General features: G+C 42.1%; 1 protein-coding gene across 21 annotated transcripts; it reads right to left on the bottom strand.

Moving 5' to 3' along the window:
- Positions 1–10,750: 10,750 nt before the first annotated feature.
- On the bottom strand, positions 10,751–16,904 carry LOC144710109 (uncharacterized). Of its 21 annotated transcripts, none has more exons than XM_078583772.1 (6): positions 16,491–16,839; positions 14,588–14,695; positions 14,312–14,494; positions 12,882–13,007; positions 11,848–11,940; positions 10,751–11,048 (listed from the first exon to the last, which is right to left on the bottom strand). In XM_078583772.1, exons 1-6 carry the CDS (start codon positions 16,735–16,737, stop codon positions 11,029–11,031), a joined length of 777 nt encoding a protein of 258 aa, XP_078439898.1. In that variant the 5' UTR covers positions 16,738–16,839; the 3' UTR covers positions 10,751–11,028. The 21 variants fall into 21 exon arrangements, 3 of the variants coding, with proteins under 3 accessions (XP_078439898.1, XP_078439897.1, XP_078439895.1); XM_078583771.1 differs by having other exon boundaries at positions 10,751–11,451; positions 16,491–16,818; XR_013583206.1 differs by having other exon boundaries at positions 12,907–14,494.
- Positions 16,905–17,178: the final 274 nt, after the last annotated feature.

Raw genomic sequence — 17,178 nt, forward strand, 5'->3', positions numbered from 1 at the left:
GTTGGTTCCTCTTATATTGAAGGTAGACAATACTATTTTGATGACTCGATTGTATTCAAGAACTTCTTAAAATTGTTGGCCCCCAACTAAAAATTTTTAAAATTGCATGATTAGTAGCTTGTAGGCCATAGTCAAACTAATATTGTATGTCCACAAGAAGTCAGTTGTGTCTTAGCTCTAAGGACCAGTTACAAAATTGTGACATAAATCAACCTATTTTTTGGTTTGGTGTAATACCATTACGGAATGAAGGTTTTCATGTCATTATCAGTTTTTGTGCAATACCTCTACCTATAACTAAACTTCGTTACAGGCTAGCTTTGGACAGAACTCAGTTTCAGTTAAGTAAAACCTATTAGTCTGGTAAAATGCCTTTGAAAATAATTGTATTGAAAGCTCAAAAATCAAAGTCAAATACAAAAAAAACTAATTGAAATAGTTAAATAAGCAAGTGTACTGCATAAAGATTCCATAATTTCCATGGATTCACTACATAAAATTTGATTTTTATTCACTACAACTCTGGTTACGTGGATTCACTACATAAAACAACCGTATTGAAAGCTAAAAAATGAAAGTCAAATTTTAACTAAAAATACTAATTAAAATAGTTAAATAACCAAGTGTACTACGTAAAGATTCCATTATTTCCATGGAATCAGTACATGATTAAAGACCAAAACTTTTTTTGTGGCACATCTTTATTAATTTATATTTGGACTTATGTATTTACATTATCATACATTTACATATTTAGATAGTCATACATTTAAATATTCAAATATTTTGACATTTACACAATTACATATCTAGGTGATTACATTGTTATGTAGTTATTGCTTAATAACATATTCCTGTCATTTGTGTATTTATAATATATGCGTATTTTTATATTTATGTTATTTTCATATGTATTTATTTCTTATTTATGTTTTTTTTTTATTTTGTTAGTTGCATGTTAATGTTATTTGTGTACTAATGTTATTTTCATATTTATATTATTTTCATATTTTTTATGACTTTCATGTTCATATTTATGTATTTTTGTATATGTTACTTGTATATCTATCTTAATTTCATATTCTTATTATTTGTGTATTTATTTTATTTCATAATCATGAAATTTTTATATATGTTATTTCTGTCTTTATCTGATATGGGTATTTGTATCTTTTGTGCATGTCCTTTTCATATTTATGTATTTTTTAAAAGTTTTCTTTCCATTTTTATATTATTTTATTATTTATGTATTTTTGTGTACGTTATTTTCATATTTATATTTTTTTCGAATATGTTATTTCGGTAGCTATCTTTTTTTTGTATTGCAGTATTTTATGTAAGTGCATTATTTGCCTACAGATTCTATTTTGGAGTTATATTGATATATTTAGTTCCTTTAATAGAGCATAAATCTGACTATCATAATTAGTGCAAGATTCGTGTGCACACGTTACCACAGGTTCAAAAGTAAAGTTCAACATATTGTTTAATTTTTTTCTCATAAAATATTCAGTCCGGTTTTCTGTTTGATTTTCTCCTGGAACCAAATGCAGTACCAAACCTTCGGCAAACCTGGTATTACGGAATTGGTGATATTGGTTTGGTTCAACTTTACTGAATTTTGATAAGAAAAATGAACCCTAGATACAATTTACGGATTTGTACAAAATAATTGAATGAATTATTTCCACTAAATATCACCCACTCTCTATCCTTAGTCTCTACACACTAATGGAACACGACTGGCCATAATCATTGTTTTAGTGAGACTAGATAGACGTCTTTGATTCGAATGCTTCGGAGTCCTTCTCAAGTATTCTTCAAATAAGAATATTACAACACATGTGATGGAGCGCATCCAGATGACACCAACAAATCATCAGCGGAGCCATCTCCGATGTCATCACCATCACTAGCATCGCCACCAGTCCGAGTCCAGCCCGACCAGCACGCAAAAGTGTCCATGAAGACGCCCGGGTTTAAGTACCCCAGGTAAAGCACGTGGTCGCATCCTCCATTATCTGTTTTTCTATTATTTTTATTCTCTGTTTTGTGTTCGTCACGTCGAGTACCCCTACTCGTCGTGACACGTCTGTATTATTTTAACTTCGTATCAATTTTCTTTCTCTTTCTTAGTTTTCTTAATTATGTTGTAAAATGGGGGGTCCTTATTGGGCCCCTTGTTGGACCGTTGTGTAAGGGGCCTGGATTTGTTGTTTGGTAGTTAGTCCCATTTCCAGGTCTCACCCCACAGAGGAGAGGAAGAGGAAGAAGAAGCGGGAGAAGGAAGAGAAAGAATAAGAGAAAAGCAAGGAGACATCTGTCGACTGTTGATGGGTAGTCTACATTGCCAAAATCTCTAGCCAACCACATGTTCGGGTGTTAGGGTGGCTTCCGCGGTATCGGTCGCGGGATTCCACTCGGTAGTTGTCAATCCAAATACCCCTTACTCGACCTGAAGGCGCCGACTCCATTGATTGAATCTCGCTCGATGACCATTTCAATTGATCCCAAATCGGTCGTAACCGGTCGGGCCATCCATCATTGGTCGACACTCTCAACTCGCACCAGTCAACACCAATGCAAGGGTGTGGAGGATGCAATTGTCGCACCGCCAGATCTATGTGACGACAATTGGAGTCGTGATCTGGTTTGCACGGCCACGCTCAACTCCGCACGTCGCCAGGCAAGAGCGCAACACCGCAAGCCGCCCTTTCCCACTCGTGCACGTGGCAAAATCCCTAGAGTTCTTCAGTGCGTCACCAAGTCCTTGTGGATGACTGCACTTTGTATTTGTCGCACAACAATCAGTGCGGGTAAAACACACCGCCTGGCCGTGCGTGCATCACACACTGTGATCGCACGTTCCGCTCGTGTGCCACATATTGCACAGCCCATGCGTGCGTACACATCGCTGAGAGCCTCGAGACATTGCCACATCTGGTTGCACCCGTGGACTTTTCCACGCCCAGGCTACCATCCGTTCACGTGTCTTCTACTCACGTGTGTGCCGCTCAACCCTGCAGCCTTTGTTGCATCACTGAGCCATCGTGTTGCTTTGCGACTGCTTGTCGCTGCCAGGATTGTCGCACTTCAACTGACCAATGAGCCGCCTCACTACTGCGCGCCTTGCCTCTTCATCCTCCTCCGATCTCTGTCATTTCCCTCCTTCGCTGTGACCCCGCCGCCTGTCGAGCTACCTCGTGGCAACTCTGTTCGTCTCTGCCTCCCTGCCTGAACCGGTCCCTTCTGCACCGACGAAGACTTCGACGATGAACGCGCCACCGAGGAGGTACGTCATTCCCCTTGCTCGCCAATTATATTATGTCTTTCAGCATATTTTCACCTGCACTCCACCGTGCTCGGGTTAGTTTAGGAGAGAGAAAAGTATCGAGAAAACTAAGTGCTAAGTGTCTTCACAAGTACGGGTCAACCCACCCGTTACGTCCGAGCCCCTACGGAATCCTTCCGTTCGGCGCCATAGTCACCGTCATCGCTGCAACGAGGGTCAGAAGGTCACCGTCATCGTCATCGGCTACCGCCTCAGAACTTGGAGCTCGGGTGAATTCCCACTCGTCGGAGTTGCACGTACATTTCACCTAGGACATTTCGCATCACGTAGTTACATTCACCTCGTGATTTTACCCGTCAGACAATACCATCAACAACGTTGACATCATTTTTGGTTTCAGAGCCAGGTTGTGGACACCCACAACACCCCTCTGTACCCTCGCATTTTACATCTGCATACATCTATTTTCAAAAATCCATTTAGGTTTCCCATCGAGGAAGTGGCAAATGGTCATGGAGACACAATCGAGTACATGGATGCATTCCAAAGGTTTGCCTTCATCGCAACGCGATGAATCAGCACTGCTCGAAAGAGTCAACCCTATTCGACTCTTAGAGCCTCGTCCCATCACGCCCAAAGGTGGTTACCACAGCCCCCTTCGGGGCCCTGACAAACCGCACCCGACAGTAGGGGTGGCGACAGATCACTCGATCCACGCGGACATGTTCATGGACGTCGAGGAGGAGCTCGATCACACCACAGTGCCTCACGATCACTAGGTGCTACCTACCCTAGTGACGTCGAAGACAACACGACGACGAGTCGTCGCCCCCACGGGAAAGATCTCGTGGATGAGCCAACACCCCGGGCTATCTCCCCACACGGTCGTGGAGCAGGACGTGGACGAGGAAGGATTCAGCAGCAGTATCAACCCTAGGAGGAGCCAAACGAAGAATGTGGAGTGTACATTCGCTCTCTGACTGGCATTGCCGAACACGTGGAGTAGCTACTAGCATGACCCATGGTGCCTCCGGTACCCATCGTTGTGCATGTGCCCATGGCGCTAGAGCCCCCCCGTGACCTACCAAGGGTTGCGCGCCACCTAGAGCAACCACAGATGCCCTTGGAAGCTGAAGAGTATCCCGACGACAAGTGGCAGCATGAGATGCTTTGGAACAAACATCCCGACCGATATCCTACACGTGACCCATAGGACGTCTGTATCCAGGATGGACAATACCCACGAGACGACTATTATTGTGGGTACGAAGCCGACATACCGGCCCGCCAAGACGATTACGATAGGGTCGTACGATTGACGGTATGACACATCTTATCGATGACGGACCTCGATACCCACCGCACGTGATACCTGATCACTGTGCCCCGTACGAAGGTCAACAATGACGATGGGTTGATCACGAGCGCTACCCGACCCCACCCCGCTGACATGTAGAACCGTCATATGGAGGATACCCCGTACCCGATCGACGCCCAGACGACTACGAGCACCGAGGATATGATCATCGTGCCAGGATTCAAAAGAGTGTACGAGCTGACGTTTCCATCTTCGAAGGGTAGAGGAAGCCGAAGGAGTTCATTGACTGGGAATCGAGTATGAACTCCTATTTTCGATGGTATGGCATGGACGACAACTTGTGCGTCAAATACAAAAGATGAGACTTGGCGGACAGGCCAAGATTTTCTGGGAGAACGAGCGTGTGACAGCACAGCGACGAGGATGACACATCCTATCATGGACCGAGATGGGTCAAAAGCTGAGGAGCAAGTACTCCCCCGAGAGTACCATATGATGTTATTCCTGTCATGGCTTGACCTAGGACAAGGTCGACAATCCATGACAGAATACATAGAGGCTTTCTAGGAGTGCCGGATGCGGTGCTGGTACATTGAGGACCCCCAAATCGTCACTAGCCTGTTTGCCTACGGGCTTCGCGCGACCTTGCGCAATGAGATGCTTAAGTGCAACCCTGCCAAGGTCGAAGAAGCCTATCATATCGTGGAGCACCTCAAGCATCCTGGCAAGGAGACCATTACACACATCACCCCAACACCACAGTGGGCCACACCCGCCTTATCCACTCCGTCCGCGTCCACTCGTACTTCACAGAACACCGCAAGGCAAGGACATGCCCCGATCACCTCAGTGGGATCAGCACCACCTGTTCGAGCTGCCATGATCAATACTACGGCTTATAGAGCTACTGTGAGCCAAGAACATATCATGTGATTTAAGTGCCAAGGGAAAGGACACCGAGCTAGTAAGTGTCCGTCATCGGCACTATTGATCAATTGCGACGTCGATCCCGACCAGATGGACGAGAGGGAGCCCCAACACGACGGCGAGTACCATGTAGACGAATAGTTTGCATAGGAGTACGAAGAACCTGAGGGGCGAGTTGGGTATACTCCGATCACGACCCCTATGCCGACTCCATCCCTGTCTCTCCTACACACTGGCGGACAGTTAGCCAACATCGCAGTAGATCGCCCAGGCACTAGTGGAACACGGCCACCCCCTTGAGCTGCCCCACTCACTCGACCAGCACCTGTAGTACAACAGTCCGACCCGATGGCCGATGCGACCCTTTGCACCTCGATCTTCTATACATACGTCGAGATCAACGATCAGGTATGCAAGTTAATCGTGGACAGCAGAAGTTGCATCAACACCATTTCTAATGCGATGGTCGCCCGACTAGGGTTAGTGGCTATACCCCACCCGACTCCCTACGACGTGCCGTGGATTGATGTTCATCGTTGCCAGTGAAACATCAATGCCGCGTCCTGTTGAAGGTGAGCACCAATGATGAGAGCGTCCATTGTGATGTACTTCCTGTGAAAGTAGGAAGCGTCATCTTAGGCCGTCCTTGGTTATATGAGCATGACGTCACTCTAGCCAGAAGGACGAACACATGTTCCTTCATGTACCAAGGACGGAGGGTTACGTGGTACCCGTATACCATGAAACCGGCGAACAAGTCGGTCCCGACCAACCCAATAGGATTAGTGGTCGTCCGCGGCACCTTGTTCGCCCGAGGCCTAGGACGCGAGACTGACGACACACCACTATGTTTAGCTATCACTCTCGATGCATCCCCAGATGCACGCGTAGCTCCCGAACCACCCGCCGTCGAGAGCCTCATATCGGAGTTTAGTGACGTGTTCCCAAATGAGTTACCCGTCGAATTATCGTCGATGCGTCACACACAGCACGCGATTGACCTCATGCCCGGAGCATCATTGCCGAATCTGCCCCATTATCAAATGGAGCTGCATATGTATGAGGAACTTCTACGACAGGTCCACGAGCTACTCGCGAAAGGCCTCATCCAAGAGAGCCTTAGCCCGTGTGCCCTACCTGCACTTTTGTCCTCGAAGAAGGATGGTACGTGGCATATGTGCTGCGACAGTCGAGCCATCAACAAGATAACGGTCAAGTACCATTTTCCCACTCCACGTATACAAGACCTCTTTGACATGAAGGCAGGATCCACTATCTTCTCAAAGATAGATCTCCGTAGTGGGTACCATCAGGTACGGATTCATCCCGGTGACGAATGGAAGATTGCTTTTAAGATTAAAGACAGGTTGTATGAGTGGAGAATCATGCCCTTCGGCCTCTCCAGCGCTCCTAGTACTTTCCAGCGGCTCATGAACGAAGTACTTTGCGCGTTTGTCGGCAAGTTTGTCATCGTCTGCTTCGACGACATTCTCATATATAACCGTACGCGAGACGATCATCTCGAGCATCTTCGATAGGTCTGCACATTTCTCCGATGAGAACAACTATACGCCCATCCAAAGAAATGTAGTTTCCTTACCCCGGAGGTTACATTCCAAGGTTTTATCTTCTCACCTCATGGCGTCGCCGCTGAATCGGAGAAGGTCCAAGCCATCATGTCATGGCCTCCACCGGCTAACGTCCATGACGCATGGAGTTTCATTGGGCTCGCCACATTCTATCAGCAATTCATACAGAACTTTAGTTGTGTCACGGCTCCTATCATTGACTGCCTGAAGGTAGAGCCGTTCACATGGACACAAGCAGCAGATCGAGCTTTCCACCAAATGAAGCTCATGATGACTCAAGCACCCGTCCTCCGCCTACCAGACTTTGGCAAGGTCTTCAAGGTTACTTGTGACGCTTTTTTCATCGGTATTGGTGGCATGCTCAGCCAGGAAGGGCACCCCGTGAAGTTCTTCACCAAGAAGTTGAACGACGGGAGACTCCGCTACTCGATCTACGACACAGTTCTACGCCGTCGTCCATGCCTTGAATCATTGGAGGCACTATCTCCTCTCGAAGGAGTTTGTACTTTTCTCGGATCACGAAGTACTCTAGTATTTACATTCACAACAAAAGTTGAGCAACCGCCGCGCGAGGTGGATTGAGTACTTACAGGATTTTACCTTCGTCATCAAGCACAATAAGGGAAAAGATAACGTTGTCGCCGACGCACTAAGCCAACGCACGCATGTGCTTAATGTCATGAAGGTAAAGATCATAGGGTTTGAGCAGATTCGAGTGGGGTCCACTAGCTGCCCTGACTTCGGGCCTATCGTCACGGAGATTCAGCGAGGACTATTACCTATTCTTCTGAAATAGGTTGTGCGTGCCACACAAATAATTACATGACTTCTTGACTTGGGAATGTCACGGGGAGGTCTTAGTGGCCACTTTCACCACAACAAGACCATAGCATCGGTGGAATATCCATTCTACTGGTCGAGCTTGAAGCGCCACATTGGCAACATCGTCGCCTAGTGTCGCGTATGCGCCTTGGCCAAACAGGTCAAGAAGAGCGCCAGATTATATACCCCGTTACCGGTGCCCAAACGTCTGTGAGACGATGTCAATATGAACTTCATCCTAGGGTTGCCCCGGACCGTACGACAACATGACTCTATCATGGTCGTCGTTGATAGGTTCTCGAAGATGGCGCACTTCATGCCTTACAGAAAGACATCCGACGCCACTCAGGTCGCACAATTATTCTTTCGAGAAATTGTGCGTCTACACGGATTGCCCGCTTCGATCATCTTTGACCAGGACATCCGCTTCACGAGCTACCTCTAGAAAACCTTGTGGAGTCTCCTCAGGACGAAACTCAAGTTTTCGACGGCTTACGCCCTCAAACCGATGGTCACATGGAGGTAGACAATCAAAGCTTGGGTAACCTACTTCGGTCTCTAGTAGGCAAGCACCTCACGACGTGGGATTTGATTAATCCCCGCGCTGAGTTCACATACAACTCCTCGGTGAATCGAACCACCGGGTTGAGTCTTTTTGAGATCGCTTATGGCCAGGCTCCTCGTCGACCCCGCGACTTAGCACCCCTAGATCCTCATGCTAGGGTTTCTGAGGACGATATTGCATTCGCCCAGCATGTTTCTTCGTTGCATAAGCATATTCATGATAGAATCATGAGTCAAAATGCATTGTACAAACAGGCTGCCGACATGCATCAACGAACGCGAATGTTTGCCGTTGGAGACCGTGTAATGGTGAGACTTAGACAGGAGAGATATTCCCTTGGGACGGCAACTAAGCTACATGCTCGTAGCGCCGGCCCGTTCTCGATCCTGCGAAGAGTGGGCGATAATGCCTACGTCATCAAAATCCCTCCTACGTGGGGCATCAGCTCCATGTTTAATGTGGCGGACGTGGCTCCGTACCAAGCCCCTACTCCCCTCTCCAACCCAGTCTATCTAGACCCCTTTAGTGTGAGTTAGTTTGCTGCGACCACTCCCTTGATCATTTCACCCGGTTGGCACAAGTCAGTCGATTATATACTACAAGAGGTAATTAACTATGCAAGGGACGAGGTATCGCAGAGGTTATTGGTGCATTGGTAGGGACGCACAAGCGCGGATGATTCGTGGATCATGAAGGATGATCTATGACGCCTACGATCGGATCTTCTTCATCCATTGCCGTTTGCCACCACCAACTCGTCGGAGCCAAGTTCTTTTGACCCTGGGAGGATTGATGGAGCGCATCTAGACGATGCTGATGAATCATCAGTAGAGCCATCGTGTTGCTTTGCGGCTGCTTGTCGCTGCCATGAATGTCGCACTTCGACTGACCAACGAGCCACCTCACTACTACGCGCCCTGCCTCTTCATCTTCCTCCGATCTCTGTCATTTTGCTCCTTTGCCACGACCGCGCCGCTTTTCGAGCTACCTCATGTCAACTCTATTCGCCTCTACCTCCCTTCCTGAACCGGTCCTTCTGCATCGATGAAGACTTCCACGATGAATGCGCCACCGACGAGGCACGTCGTTCCCCTTGCTTGCCAGTTATATTATGTCTTTTAGTATATTTTTGGCTGCACTCCACCGTGCGTGGGTTAGTTTAGGTGAGAGAAAAGTATCGAGAAAACTACGTGCTGAGTGTATTCACAAGTACGGGTCGACCTGCCCGTTACGTGCGAGCCCCCACGGAATCCTTCCGTTCGACGCCATAGTTGACGTCGTCGCTCCAACGAGGGTTAGAAGGTCACCGTCATCATCATTGGCTACCGCCTCAGAACTCGGAGCTCGGGTGAATTCCCACTCGTTGGCCTTGCACGTACATTTCACCTAGGACATTTCTCATCACGTAGTTACCTTCATCCAGTGATTTTACCCGTCGGACGGCGCCTGATAAGCTCAAAAATGTTTGTTTATTTGTCGTTATTTAGGGAGTTTTTCAAACTTAATCACTAAATTTTTATCTCCCTTAATGCTTGAGTAAGGGGTCGAACCCTAGGGAGGCGATAGGAAAATTCAATTTTCTTCGAATTAGGGATTAGCACTCAAGTTTTAATAGCTATGACTTTTTTACTCTTAATAGATTTTATGACTAGTTAGCAATCTTTGACAAGAATTACTAACTAATCCCCTACTAGGTTGTTTAAGTTTCCAATGGATCTTAGATTCTTAGGATGTTAGTGTAACAAATATCTAGATCAATAGTTCGCTTGAAGTGTGCTTAACGTGTTTGTTTAACCTGAATACTTAATGCAGCTTGCACATTTTTTTATATTTTCTTTTAGTCAATTGAAAATGATTTAGAGAAGAAATCTATCACAACAGTTAATACAAGTCTTTTTATAAAGATGTATTCAAATTTCTCATAGACTTGAAGGCCTGAGGTAATATTTTCTAGTAATTTGTATTTTGTTTGATTGATTTCTCACTCGACTTAGAATGTTAAGGAGAATTTTCAGAAGAATTTTTATTATTATTATATTTTAGTTAACCCTGATAAATTCGGAATTGCAAATATATCCTAAGATTGCAAATCGTGAATGTGATTCACGATTTGCTGAATTTTCAGCAGCACGAGCATGAATTTTATGATTTTAAGGAACAAATGTGATTTAAAATAGGAAGGGACAATCGATCTAGGCTAATTGATTTGAAATCAAACTAAAATTCAAGAGCTAAAATGATTAAAATCGGAACATAAAAAACGACGGCGAGCCTAAACAGAATGCGAATTTCAGAAAATCAAGTATGAAATAAAGTGAAAAAATCAAAAAGGAATAAACCTAGAGGTACCAGGAGTGATCATGACTCGATTTAGGCGAATTCTGCGCAACGAACACCATGATTCCCGTGAATTTCAGCTTGAACTTTGGGGAAGAATGCGGCGACGAATCTGCGAGACTGCGGTCCACATCGAGCTCGGATTCACTCCAGGTTGATTCCTGAGCCTTGAAGGAGGCTAGGCGATCCGTCCTTCAGCTTAAAAAATCAAGAATGATGAATAATTTCTCCATTTTTCTCCTTTATCGCCGCGGAATCGGAAGAACTTGTTCTTCCGATTCCGTTACGTTTTCTTTCTTGCACGCGCTGCACGCAGGGCGTACAACGCATCGTTATTCCATAGAATGGTATCGCGTATGGGTTATCTTCCGTGCGTACGGTGTCGCGTGTGCGCGCTTCGCACGAAAGATAACTCACCTAAAGCCATATATGCACTTAACTCGCTGTGTCGCATGCAGCGAGTTGAGCTGCACGCGATTGGCCGTCGAATGTTTGTGTGTCGTGCGTGTAGTGCGCGACACGCACGGCGCGGTGCATGTGCGTGTAGCACACCGAAAATACAGCACTTCCTTACGATTGGTCGGCGCTTGTCCTGAATGCCCTGCGCTATGTAACACTCACGTGAGCGCCAAAACTGGCCCAATAAGGGCCAGTTTAAATCAAAAAAATGCTTTGTAATTAGAAAGTAACTGGAATAAATCCCAAAAAATGTTTATTCACGGCTAAAATGATTTTATTAATTTCTAAACTTTATTTAATTTGTTTCTTTTATTTTTATTTATAGAAATGAGTCGATTGATTATCTAATTTTGTTTAAAAATTCATCTTAGAAGCATTTTAAGTGTAAGAACGAACCAAAATATTGATTAAAAATATTCTTTATCTTGCAGTTCAAGGAATTTATTATTTTTGCCCAAAATGATGATAACATGCATTAAAATTCCATGTTTTATGCATTAAAAGCCCTAAAAATATGATGAAATTAGCTCTTTATTACCTTCTATTTGCATGTTATCATAACCCCCCACTTTACCTATTGCTAGTCCCTTAGCAATAACTGAGAATTCAGGGGTGAGACAATTCCAAGATCCTGGATGCATCATAAAATCGGGTAGTTTAAGTTTCCCCTTCAAGTGTCATGTGAATTGTTCTTATAAAGAACGAAGCTTATAAGGAAAAGATTAAGTAGCTCATAAAGGGTCCTCGTTTTTCTGCACAAAAGTCATAGAATCTCAAGGCCTAAATAGTAAAACAAAATTTGAAGAATTCCTCTTTTTACATGATCTTTCGCCCTTATCCTTTGGTGTTTGTATCTAGGGTTTAAAGCAGACTCCGTCTATCTCATGGCCAAGTGCAAGAATTTTGTAAAAGTAGATAGGGCTTGTCACCATTTACGGTTTAGGCCACTTATTATGTGCAGAGCACTTGATTCCTCACTGCTGTTAATGACTTTTGTGCAGAGCACTTATTTGTGGCTGACGCCACTTATTTGGTATGTCGTTATACAGCTTATTTCACTCTTTTTTTTTGTTCTTGCACATGGACACAAAGAGATTGGGAGTGATAATACCCATAACATTCACCATTGGTTATGGGCTACTCCCATGTTAGAAGAACATTTGGATTGAGGAGAGAATTTCGGATTAAAAAGAAGAAGTGGGCGAAGAAATTCTCTGACTATGCTGAGCTTAAACCCCGAACGGACTCGCCTATAGAGCCACTCCTTACAATGGTATTTTACGGCACAAAAAGGTTACTCAATCTATCATTTAGCAAAACTTGAAGAATTATCTCATTTTTTCGATCTCTGTTATTCCTATGGTGTAGCAAGGTAAAATTCCTATGGTGTAGCAAGGCAAAATTTTCTTATTTATGCAAAATTCTTAAGTGACGAAGAAAATATACTCCTATGACCTCTACCCCCACTTTTGTTTGTTCATGGGTGTCATAAAAGAATGTAGCTACATGCAATTCCAAACTAGATTTAACAACAAAACAAGCAATTCAAAAATAGAAATTAGAAGAACAAACCTTGGGTGTAGTGACGTTGTTGTACCTTGTTATTGAGATGATGCCACCTCTTAGATGTAGGAACATTCTTCCACCTTGCTTGGGTATGGTGATTTGCTTCCCCCTTGCTGTTGAACGATTTGCCTTCTTCCTTATTTAATTGAAATAAAGAAAATAAAAGCCAAGTTATGCCTAACTTGGCGCTTTTTTTTTAATTTAAGAAAACATTTTCTGAAAAGCAAAAAAAAAAAAAAAAAAACATGCCACTAAAAATTAGATCTCATGCTGAAATTTATGATGCTACTATACTAGCACAAGTAATTCTATTCCCATATGGATGTATTTCTATTTCATGGTGGGTTTTATGCCTTGGTAAGTCCACAGATTTTTGATAGCAAGTTGAATTTTCAGAATATGGATACCAGTGCAATAAAATTTTGATTTAACCAAAATGAAATAATCCATGAAATATCCACATGATCCCCAAAAAAGATAGTCAAAGATGGTTTCCTGACAGGATATGTCAAATTGTTTAGATAGGATATTATAGTCAATAACCATATGGGAAAGACTTTTACTTTCCATAAAATGATCATGTCAATCTGAAAAGAAAATCTTTTTAAAAAGAAAACATGAACCTACAAATTGATTAGGCAAGATTATGTGAAAATATTTACCTTGGAAACTCATTTTCTCAATACTGAAAAGATGATTATGCCAATCAGTATAAAAAAATTTAGTAAGATTTGGCATAATATTTACTCCCTTATTCAATTCCCTTTTCAAAGATAGAGAATGAAGAGGCAAGTGTGTAACATATGAATGCTCATTCATTGATATTAAAGGTAAATCATCAAATGTAATTTTCTCAACTACTTTAATATCGTGCACGAAATCTCTTTCGTCATTATCATCACAATCACATATACTCATATTTTTATTCTCATATAACTCCTTTCTATCCTCAATGAAATCTTTGTCAAGAAATTGTTCATCTTCTTCCTCAATTTCATTTCTAAAATGTTCAAATATCATATGCATATCGATAAGAATTTCATCCAACTCCATCGTATGACCATTATCCTCCATAATACAATCTATTTGTCTTCTAGGAGCTCTTGAATAAAGTGCTTGGGGAAAAGGGATCGGTGGACAATAACCCTCCAAATCTAAAATTTTTCCAATCACTAAGTCATTCTTCATCTTATTCTCATCTCCATTGATCAAATCTTTGCAATCATTGACAAAATCAGAAAATGAGTCTTCCTCTACCTCGTTTGCATCACTATCATACATGATATCCTTATCTCTGATTTTATTTTCATGAACTTCGTTAACACAGTTAAATGGTACTTCTCTGGGTTCGAGTTCATGAATATAATCATTTTCATGGTATGAAGATGATGAATTAGAAATTTGAAAACTAGTAATAGATTTGAGTGAAGATTGACCTTCCCTTTCATTAGCAGGTTGCATGGATTGGAGTGGGGCTGAATCTTTGGAAAACTCATTGCTCATCTTGGTCTGTGTTGATTTCTGCATGTTGATCTGCATCATAATGAGCTTCTTCTCTTCTTCCCAAGCTTTTTCCTTTTCCTGCAATCTTATATACTCTTCCCATAGTTTGTTTTCATCTATCAAATCCAACAAACTTTGGTTAGTTTGATCATGAGACATAGGTGAAAAAGCATTTGAAGATTCAGACTTGCAATAAGCATATGGATTACACTTTTTAGAAAATTTGGCGACGCTCGAAGCACTTTGCATTTCTTTCTCCATCATCACATCAAACAAAGTTTTACCACGAAGATCGGAAGTAGAAAGAGAAGAACAATCTGAAGATCGAGAATCATAGGATGAATGTATGTCAGCAATCTGAGAATTTGCATGTTCATTTCCTTGCATATTTTTCATAGTTTTCTCAATCATCCATTCAAACAAGGTTTTATTGCCAAGATCAGAAGAAGAAGGAGAATCACACTTTGGAGATTCAAAATTATCATGTGCATATGCGTCACAATTGTCAGAAAAATGAGTGATATTTGAACTATTTTGCATTTTTTTTTCAACCATTAATTCAAGCAAAGTTTTCTTACCAGGATCAGTAGTAGAAGGGGAATAATATTTTGAAGAGAAATTTGCAGTTTGGGATTCATAGGAAGCAAATTTGTCAGAAATTCTAGATTTATGACATTCATTTTCTTTAAATCCATTCATATTCCTTGAAATAGGAAAATTATCATGAAAATTAGGAGAAATAGGATGAAAATTAAAATTATTGCTAGAAAATTGATCATATGAAAAAGAATTTCCCGAGTAGTATTGATTATTGCAAATCTCCTGTCTATTCTCTTGAAATCCAATCATGGAAACATCGATATGATTATATGAAGGATTGCTATACGAATTGGAAAATTGAGGATTAAGAGGAGCATGTGAGTGAAACTTATTGTAATAATCAGGGAAAATAGATGTTGATGCACTGATAAAATCAGAACAATAAGGAGAATAATTTCCCATATTTCCCATAGTTCCCATATTTCCGTTATGGAATTGATTAATTCCATAACAGTTAAACATTATTTCAAGCTGTTTTTTTTTAACACAAAAAAAATAAAACTCAAACAGAAAACACTTGCATAGTAATCATCATTCCACTAAGTGTTTAAATGAATCCCTAAGTAGAAAAAAAATGAAAGTCAGCTTTGTTGCCTCCCTGGCAACGGCGCCAAATGATAAGCTCAAAAATTATGTTTATATGTCATTATTTAGGGAGTTTTTTTGAACTTAATCACTAAATTTATATATCCCTTAATACTCGAGTAAGGGGTCGATCCTAGGGAGGCGATGGTGAATTCAGTTTTTCTCTATTTAGGGATTTTTTTCTATAATAAGTTTTAATAGCTATGATTTTCTAACCTGTTTTAATAGATTTTATCATTAGCTAGTGATCCTTCATAAGAATTACTAACTAATCTTCTACGAAGTTGTTTAAGTATCCTCAGCGTAGCAACAATCTAGATCGATTCTCTTAATGAAAGTTTTACTTGTTTACTTTACTTGAATAGTTAATTCAGCTTGAATAGTTTTTTATTTATTTATATTCCTCCTTTTTATTTTGTATTTCACTCAGTAATTATTTAGAGACGAGAGTTTATCCAAATCATTATCACCAACATTTTTATAAGGGCTGATCTTATTTTCTTATGACTAGAGACCCTATTGTAATTTTTTCTAACGTTTTAGATTTTCTTTTATTATTTCACGGATTTAAGACTGTCAAACGTATTTTTATTATATTTTTATTTTATCCTAATTCGTTTGAAATTGCAAAAATACCCCAAATTAGCAAATCGTGAATACGATTCCAGATTTGCTTATTCAAGATTTTAGAGATGAAATTGGATGATTTATTGAATGAATATGGTTCGAAATTGTTAAATCCCACTCCAGGAAGACTAAATGAAATAAAAACTAGCTATGATTTACGAACGACGCTGATTAGAATGAAAATGAAAGAACAACGGCGAGCAAAAATGAAAATACGAATATGCAAAAATCATGAACAAAATACGGTGTAAAAGTCAAACAGAAATAACCTAGATGATCCAAGAAGAATTTTGACTCAACTGGAACAAATCCCGCACGACGAACGACGAATTTCCCGTGATTTTGTGCTTCGCTTTGAGGGACGAATACGGCGACGGATCTGCGAAATTTCAGTCCAAATCGAGCTCCAATTCACTCCAGGTGATTCTTGAGTCTTCAAGGAGGCTAGGGCTTCCTTCCTTGAGCTTAACAAATCAAGAACGAGCTCTAATCTTCCGATTTTCTTCCTTTTTATCGCCGCGGGATCGGAAGAAAGTGTTCTTCGCATTCAGGAATTTTTCTCGTGTTAACCGCTTTGTATGCAGGGTGCACGAAAGCTATGGATTCGGCCACGTGCCGATATGAAGCTCCGTTCGTCATGTGCACAACGGGTCGTGCGTGTGAAACGCACAGAAGAGAGAAGACACTCCGTTTAGATCTCTCTCTTCCGATCGGTCCACGACGCCCCGCACTGAAACATGTTAATGGATTGGGATTAGTCCACGGCACGGCGCGTGCAGTGCGCTTCGTACCGGACGTGATGAGCGACACGCGTGATGCACATGCGTGCGTGTCACGCATCGAAAGCTGAATGCAGCTTTCTGATTGGTTCGGGCTCTCCTCGGTGTGTGTCCCTGCGCACTAAACATCCGATTAACGATTAAACTGGCCCAATAAGGGCCAGTTTTTATTAAAGAAAGTTTTTTAACCTAAAAACAGTTCAAATAAA

Source organism: Wolffia australiana, chromosome 12 (genome assembly GCF_029677425.1).
Source record: "Wolffia australiana isolate 7733 chromosome 12, ASM2967742v1".
Lineage (NCBI taxonomy): Eukaryota > Viridiplantae > Streptophyta > Magnoliopsida > Alismatales > Araceae > Wolffia > Wolffia australiana.